The 9184-nt window shown below is 40.1% G+C and overlaps 1 protein-coding gene across 1 annotated transcript in view; it reads left to right on the plus strand.

The window, feature by feature from the left end:
* LOC143987398 (uncharacterized) overlaps window positions 1-6711 on the plus strand; it is a 143785-nt gene extending 137074 nt beyond the window's left edge. The window contains exon 11 of the mRNA XM_077486082.1: window positions 1509-6711. Within this exon, the coding sequence (XP_077342208.1) occupies window positions 1509-1641 (133 nt within the window). The 3' untranslated portion in view covers window positions 1642-6711. The remainder of the gene's footprint in view (window positions 1-1508) is intronic.
* The last annotated feature ends 2473 nt before the right edge of the window (window positions 6712-9184 follow it).

Genomic DNA, 9184 nt, shown 5'->3' on the forward strand with positions numbered 1-9184 from the left:
CAGCAGACAATCTGATAGTGTGTATGGGGCTTAAGAAAAAGAAAAAAGAAAAAAAAATATTCAGTGGTGACTACGATCTTCAATAAGAAAAATGGTTAGTGAAAAACAGATCAAGAATTAAATGATAATATTTTAAATCCAGGAGTATTGGAATTGATATAGCAGTTAACTTTTCCCTGACTAATACATGAGTTTTTTTACTTTGAGATGTAGCAAAGGAGTTAAGATAGCTAGTGTGAGGGGTGGGAAGTAAGACTAGGGAGAAAAGGTGTAGAAAGAAAAATAGGATAATTCTTTATGTAAAAATATAAACTTAGGTATTATAATACTTTTCTCAGTTTTGAGGTAAATGAGAATATTTTCTCAGACTTAAAATGATTGTAAAGGATCGTTTTCTATTTTTTTTAAATAACAAACATATCATATTTACCTCCACTGTGGAGCTAGTTTTGCACAGAGTGGCCCCAAACATCCTCTTTTGGCATCCCCCCGGGGGCTCCTTCCCGCATCAGATAACCCCCTAAGAAAAGCACTCCCATGACCACGTCCGCGTCATTGGATTTGATAACAGCGGGAGCCAATGGCTGCGCTGCTATCAATCTCTCCAATTAAGAGCTGGGACCCCATAGAGAGAGGGACAGCGCGTCCCCGCCAAGGAGATGAAGGAGCTCGGGTAAGTGAAACGGGGACTGTGGGGCTGGGGGGCCGGTGACTGCCAGGTGTTTTTTCACTTTAGTGCATAGGATGTATTCAGATGAAAAAACAACCCCTTTAAGCATACTGTAAATCATTTTGATAAAGGATTTGATAGAAATGATGCAGTAGAGGACTGGGACCCTTTGAAATAGGGAGAATATACAACCAAATAATCCTTTCATGGTAGGGACCGATTTTTGCATACTAAAGAATGTATAGTGCTTAAAGTGTGATATCACATTGATTGGTGGACATGGTGAGTACTTCCTAGATATAATTTATTGTGACAAACGTTCACATCTTCCTGTATTAGCTTTCTTTATGGCCCTTGGCATTTGGTCAAATGGCATGTAAGAGCTGCAAAGGGAGTCTGTGCTGGAAGAATTCTTCTTTCAGAAGCTGTGATTGCAGGTCTTAACAGGGAACAGGTAGCCATATACAGTAATGCCCACCACTTGTCTCTGATTGAAAGTCCTGCTCCAATCAAAGTCTGAATATGAAGTACCTCCAGGTAGTAATGGCCTTGGAGGGGAAGGAAAAATGTCCCCCTTTCACCAACCTATACATTCTTTTAGAACAATGTAACTGTGGCTTTTTATAAGACCCCTATTAGATACCAAAGCCTAAACATAAAGATTTTAATAAGTGGTCCATGAAAGTCAAAACGTAGAAAAGTCAGGCTGGAAAATATCAAATATTGCTTTGTTTTAATCCTAACCTTGTCAATGAAAGGATTTCCTCACAAATCCTTCATTCTTTTGCTGGGCCTGACCTAGGTCCTTACAGCTGATATTCTGATTTCATTCTTGCAGGAAGCGAGAGAGGAACCTGCTGCTTGATGTCATGGTGATTATGTATGAGAGAAGATGGTTTGTGGATGAAGCTATCCCACATGTCAGAAGAGCCCTTAGGAAATGTGGAGCCCTGGCATCTAATCCAAATTAGTAGATGTGTTATTTAGCTAGAGAACTACACTAATGTATAATGACAGAGATGGCCCCATGCTGCATTTCTGGCACCAGGTTCAGAGTCAAGATATACTGTACACTTATTAAGCAAATTAAATGGACATTGTTTTGGGTTTTCCAGGAACTCTGACACTTAAGATACCTTTAATTGCAATGCTGCATGTTTGCATTGCTGTGAAAATCATGCTAAAGTTTCTTGTTCTTAGATCATGATATGCTCAACTGAATTTTGTGTAACAATTTTGTGGAACCCTGATAATGGCAAATAAGTGGAAGATGTCTTGACTAGGGTAGCTCAGAGGTCGCCACCAAACTACTACATAACCCATCTAAAACTCCACCCCCTTTACCCCCAATGAAATTCATAACACAAGGTGGAGTTAAATGGCCGTCAGGCCTTTTATTAAACAAAATAAGTAATAAATAACAAAAAAAATAAGAGTAACGTTAACCAAAGATAGATGTCCCCAGCCGCATAGAACTGCTTCGAGGACATTAACACATTAACACTTGGCCACAGACTTTACAGGTCTACCACTACCTGGTTCCTCTTATTGGACCACACCCAACCAGAGGACACCATACTAATGATGGTTCCCCACTTGTATCCCACAATCCAAGGGGTCCCAACTGCCATCTTAATACCTACATACCTCCAACCTACTTACCCTATCTCAGGGAGGGAGGGCGGGATGTTCATCCTATGGCTTCCCAACTCTGTTACATCCCTTCCTACAGTCTTCTCTCTTACTCTCCTCCTCATAACCCTGTCTTCTCAACCAATCACGTAAGTAAACCCCACACCTCTCCCTTTGAACACATTAACGCTATACTGTCTTATTCGTTCCTCATAGCTCCGGGTCTTAACCTCTGCCAAATACCATATTGAACTGCCAGTAAGAGATTCAAACCATTTGTCCACTAAAATGATCTAAACTACTTGGACTTATTGTTGTCACATACGAATCTAATACAGTATATGGCAATTGACAAATTGATTGTCAGACATCAAATACATGTAGTGGTCTATTCCCACTGGCACAAAAACATTTTCTTTTCATGTACTTTTTAGCCAGATAAATTTAGATCTCAACTATGTTTACAACAGTATGGTAAAGTTTCAGTGACTTGGTTGAAAATCATTTATGTCAACAAATTTAGCAACTTCAGGCTTTAACTGCTTGCCGACCAGCCGTCATCATTATACTGTGGCAGGTTGGTGCGATCCTGCAAGCCGTCGTAGCTATACGTCAGCTCCTTTAAGCGGGATAGCAGGCGCGCACACGCCCGCTGCACTGCAGGGGTGCCGATGCTCATGGCCGCGTTTGCGCTGACTGGAGCGATTGCGGGTATGAGAGGCAGAACAGGGATGTGAGTGTGTGTGTGTGTGTGAACACACAAATCCTTGTTCTGTTCTGTCAGGAGAGACGGATTATGAGTTCCTAATAGCTAGGAATCACGATCTGTCTTGCTCTAAAAAAAAAAAAAAAACTCATAGGGAACACAATTAACCTCTTGATTGCCCCCTAGTGTTAACCCCTTCCCTGACACTGACATTTTTACAGTAATCAGTGCATTTTTATAGCACTGATTGTTGTAAAAATGCCAATGGTCCCACAAATGTGTCAAAAGTGTCCTATGTGTCTGCCATAATGTTGCAGTCCCAATAAAAATTGCAGATTGCCACCATTACTAGTAAAAAAAAAAAATAATAATAATAATAAAAATGCTATAAATCTATCCCCTATTTTGTAGACGTTATAATGTTTCCGCAAACAAATCGATATACGCTTATTGCGATTTTTATTACCAAAAATATGTAGAAGAATACATATTGGCCTAAATTGAGAAAAAAAATAGCATTTAAAAAAAAAAATTACATACAACGTATTTCTGGGCTGATCAATGCAATAGTCTAAATTTTCCCATTTTTTTAAAAGGATTGATGTTTACCTTTTTCAAGCCCAAGTGTACTTAAAATGGAACTTCAGTCATTTTTTCATTTTTCAATTAATCAATTAAATCTTCTACCCTTGTTGTTTTAACTTTGGATAGTAAAACTTTTTTTCTGCCAGTAAATACAGTCTACTTCCTCTTTCTTGTCTGGTAAAAAGCCTAGACTTATGACATCATGCACAGCTCTCTGTGCATGATGTCATGAGAGTTTGCCAGGAAGGGAGGAGGGAAAATGTCATAAGAGGGCCACTGAGAGCTGCAGAGCTGGAAGTATGCCTCTGTGTGTCCGTGTAAATCCAGGAAGTGAACAGGCAGCAGCTTCAGCTTCAGCTGCCCACAGTTAAAATGGTTGCAGCCAGACTTAGTGGAGGGAGATTTCTGCAGCATATTTGGCAAATACAGAATCACAGTATATATAAAAGAATATGCAAAGTGGTTGGAGGGAAGCTTCAGAATGACAAAGATGTTTTTATTACAAAATTATGTAAGAAGACTGCAGTTCCTCTTTAAAAAAACAAATAAAAAATTAGCAAAAATTATAATGCTTTCCTTTAGTGTGATATGTCCCTTGTGCTGCTGTGTCCTGATTTAGCAGAAATCTTCCTTCATTGATGCGCCCCCACCTCCGGCACTGTAATTTTCCCGCGCAATGGTGGTCGATAGAACCGAGGGTGCTCTAACAGGCACTCATCAAACATGCCCGACTATGCCCGCTCTTTGCGTCCAGCTCCTATACCATCTATGACTGAAACATGATCTATGAATGGAGGAAGGGTGGATGATTGAAAAGTCCAGCCAAACCCCCCCCCCCCCATCATAGATTGTGTTTCATTCATACAAGCTATAGCACTGACATCTATCCCTTTCCCGCCGAGCGTACGCACATCTGCGTACTCGGCTTCCGGGGGGTATACCGGGATGATGCCCGCACCTGCAGGCATCATCCCGGTACCGTTTTTTACAGCAGGCGATTGGCTATCCAGGCATAACAACCGATGCGGCTAAAAGCCGCTCGGCTGTTATGCCGGAGGAGCGGGAGGGGACGTCCCCCCCTCCCGCCGCCTCTCGCCGCTGTTACCGGTGCTCCCGCTCGATCGGGAGCACCGATTAAACATCCGTCGGCTCTGGCTGCTGGGGAGGAACTGGAACGAAGCCGTAATCGGCTTCGTTCCAGTCTCCTCATCGTAAACACGGAAGCGACGTCATGACGTCACTTCCCGTTTACTCGGCTGCCAATGGCGCCGGTTTTAAAAAAATATCCGGTATTCAGAATCGCCGTTTTCGGCGATCTGAATACATTGAAGTGTAAAGGAGGGGTGGGGGGTCTTTTAGACCCCCAATCCCTCCATAGAGAGTACCTGTCACCACCTATTACTGTCACAAGGGATGTTTACATTCCTTGTGACAGCAATAAAAGTGATCAAATTTTTTTTTTTTTTTTTTAAACAATTTAGTCATTTAAAAATAAATAAAATAAATAAAAAAATAAAAAAAAAATTTTCAAAGCGCCCGCCGTCCCCGCGAGCTCGCGAAGCAAAGAAAACGCATACGGAAGTCGCGCCCGCGTACGTAAACGGTGTTCAAGTCACACATGTGAGGTATCGCCGCGATCGTCAGAGCGAGAGCAATAATTCTAGCAGTAGACCTCCTCTGTAACGCTAACCTGGTAACCGTAAAAAATTTTTAAAGCGTCGCCTATTGAGATTTTTAGGTACCGTACTTTGTCGTCAATCTACAAGTGCGCGCAATTATAAAGTGTGACATGTTTGGTATCTATTTACTCGGCGTAACATTATCTTTCACATTTCGCAAAAAAATTGGGCTAATTTTACTGTTTTGTTTTTTTTTTATTCATGAAAGTGTCCCTTTTCCCAAAAAGTTGCGTTTAAAACACCACTGCGCAAATACCGTGTGACATAAAATATTGCAACAATCACCGTTTTATTCTCTAGAGCCTCTGCTAAAAAAATATATATAATGTTTGGGGGTTCCAAGTAATTTCCTAGCAAAAAATATGGATTTTAACTTGTAAACACCAAATTCCAAAAATAGGCTTAGTCATGAAAGGGCTATGAATGAAGGAGGCGGGTTGATAAGGCAAGCATAGTTTTCTTGGTCCCCTTCACACTTAGGATTACAGCAGTCGTGGGGGGTTGGGGGGTTCCCATCAGAGGAGGAAGATTTCTCTTTAACCAGGGTATAGCAGCCCATGTATCACATCACATTGCAAGTAAGATCCCTTGTGCTTATTTTTAAGTAGACTTGGGCTTTAAACCAAATAATGTTATAAGCAAAGCTTAAAGATAAAGTTTACCCAAACTAGATTTTGTTATATTGTTGGACACTGGTGGACTGAATCACCTCTAACTTTCTCCTTCTGTCTTGGTCACTCAAACAGCAAGAGCTCCCTGTCATAATTCCCAACTCTGTTCCTGCTTCAAAGTTTTGTGTTCCCACTAATTGTTCCATGGTCCCAGATGCTACTGTTCTGCGTTCTCCATATTGTAAAATAAATAGCAATTTCCTGCAAAGAGAGGACCCCTTATAAGTGCCAAAAAATGTGTGCAGATCCAGGAATCCAAATAGCTCACTCAGTGAGGTATAAAAACTCTCCAGCATTTACAAAAAAAATATTAGTTTTTAGTGAATCCTTTACCACAGAATTTATTATTTTTTTGCTAAAAATAATTATAACCACTAGGCAGCTACCCTTTCAACCAACTCTACAGGTGAATATCGTATTGATTAAAAACACCGTTTTTCATATCCAGGCATAAACATCCCCTATTTTGGTTTGCTGCTATGCTAAGTAAAGTTAAGAATAGGAATTTTCATAAGAATGTACCTCCATTTCTAATTACTTTAAACTGTTCTGTATAATGCTACATTATTTTGTTTTATTAGTGTTAAGCTGCTATGTTGGTTAATCAGTCAGGCTATATTGATGATGCATGTAAGTGTGACAATGATTGAAAGTAAAGCGCTCATACTTGAACAGTTTACAATAAGCATTATATACTGTACATGTATAGAAGCTAATGGTTGACACTTCTTTCACTAACAAGAAATAAAGTTAAATTTAACTTGCTTACATCATGTGCTTCAGAATTATTTATATATATATATATATATATATATATATATATATATATATATATATATACACACACACACACACACACACACACACACACACACACACACACACACACCAGATATATTGTAAGGATGTATACATTTTGACAGGGCTGCTTATGTCAGTTCCTGAAAAAATAAAAAAATAAATAAAATTCAGATCAGTGGTACCTAATTGGGAATGGTGAGCACCCACCCTCAATTTAAAAGAGAGAATAAAAATAAAAAATACAAGAAAAAAAACGTAATGTATTGCAGCTTAACATTTCTTAATTGTGGTGGTTCCATTAGTTGTCTTTTTATAGGCTAAGAACACTTTTATCAAGTAGAGAAAATACCTGCTGATCTTGCCAGAAATGCTGTGTGTTTGTAGTGTCTTGTGATATGAACTAGGAGCAAAAACAGTATACTTTCTTTTGCATGTAGCACAGACCCCTTGGGGACTGCTTGGATTTACTTTTTCATCTGCATCACCCTGACCCTGTGAACATTCCAACTCACCTGACACTCTGAGTTCAGACATCCTTGCAACACCTTTGAGCACTCAATATGTTTATATTCTGTTAACATTTACTGGAATGCTGGAATAGTGTTACAAGAGGGGTAATGGTTCAACTGAGCTTTGGATAACAGCACCAGCTCAGTAGAATGATTCCCCGAGTAAAACAGTTAAGACAGTTGGCAACAACAGGATACTATATATACATATGTACAATGGAATATCACTTGAACATAACCTGGAAGGATAAGCAAAGTTAAACATAGATCTGACAGTACTTCTAGAAAGAGAAACCCTGACTGGCCTGTTAAACCTTTTTCCTAATGAGAGATAAAGTTAAACAAGGATGTTATAAGGGCCCTTTAAGTAGCAATGACAAATTGCAGCTCTGATGGTCTTCATCAGCAGTCGGAGCTCATTAACTGTATCCAATAAGGTGTAGTAACAGAGTGGTAGTATATCTTGTGCTTACTGCAGCTAAAGATGCCTATGTACAGTGTTCGAATAGAAGTGCAGTGAAGTGTTCCCAAAGTAATGCTGTCTGTACACAGTGTCCCAGTAAACAACCAAGGAAAGACTTGCAAAAGATGGGAAATTGTTCTCTCACCAACGACAGGCAGATCAAGTGCCTTCCAGACAGCTACTCCCAAATAGACGCCCTGGCTGCAGACCCACTTGTGATGATCACCCAAATCCGGAACACCAAGGGGTGGGTTGTTTTATGGTCAAGTTGGTGCTGATCAGATGTTCGATGAACAGCAGGCAGCACTGAAACCCCTTCTTGGTCGGGCAGGAATGTTTTATATACCCATGTGGTAGGCCATAATCTCACTCTTTCAGCACTGAGAGATCCATCACACATGAGGCTCGGGAAGAAAAGAGCCTGGGGATGGTCTCTGATTTCTTTTATAGACCTTCACAGCAATTTCCCTGATGGTAGCAAAGATCCCTGGGATATGTAGTCCAGGCGTATAGCCATGCGATTAAGAATAGCCATCTGGTGAAACTACTAATCCCACAATTCCTTTGGTTGGGCTCACAAATATGATGTCAGTTTAGTAACAGCGGGCACTAGAGGGCTAATATAATATAAAGATATGGCAGGAAATATCTGTTCATTGCAATTGCAATCCATATTGCTACATCTAAGCTTCTAATCTATCACCCCCTTAGATAATGGAGATGAAACAAGGTGGACATGTTTGAATTCCAGCCTATACAGGAAGTTAGGAGCTCACTGGATTTATGGCAGGATCCAAATACATATTTTTAAATTATTGAACAAATCTAAAAAGAAAAACTTTTATATTTACTGGACAAAAAGAGAGCAAAGTAATTTGTTACATACTATAAATTTTAAAAGTCATTATCTTTGAACAGATTCTGGAGTTAATGCTCTTATGGCTTAACCTCTTCCTGATCGCATAACACATATTTGAAGTGGCAGGAAAAGTGGGCTTTAACACCCAATCAGCATGGCTGTCTGAGGTTGTGTGCTCACTGTGTGTTCCCTGCGCACTGATTAAGGTATTTCCAACAGCTCTGTGACGCATCTTCAGATCAGCAGCCAGCAGGATGGGCTCCCGATCATGTGACCACTGTGAGAGCCAATCACAGCAATCACACAATCAGGAAGCCACTCTGCTTCCTGGCATTAAAGCCAATTTAAAGGGCCACCAGGAGAAAGCATGAATTGGTTAAACTGGCTCTTTCTTTTGACATCCCCATTGTGAGAGCTACATTTTAGGGTTTTTTTTGTCCTGTTAACCACCTCAATACAGTGCACTTACACCACTTTCCTGCCCAGACCAATTTTCTGTTTTCATCGCTCTCACAGTTTGAATGACAATTACTCAGTCATGCAACACTGTACCTATATGAAACTTGTGTCCTTTTGTTCACAAAAATAGAGCTTTCTTTTGGTGGTATT

This window comes from Lithobates pipiens, unplaced genomic scaffold, assembly GCF_037356315.1.
Source record: "Lithobates pipiens isolate NorthernLeopardFrog02 unplaced genomic scaffold, aLitPip1_a1.2 Scaffold_18, whole genome shotgun sequence".
NCBI classification, from domain to species: Eukaryota; Metazoa; Chordata; class Amphibia; order Anura; family Ranidae; genus Lithobates; species Lithobates pipiens.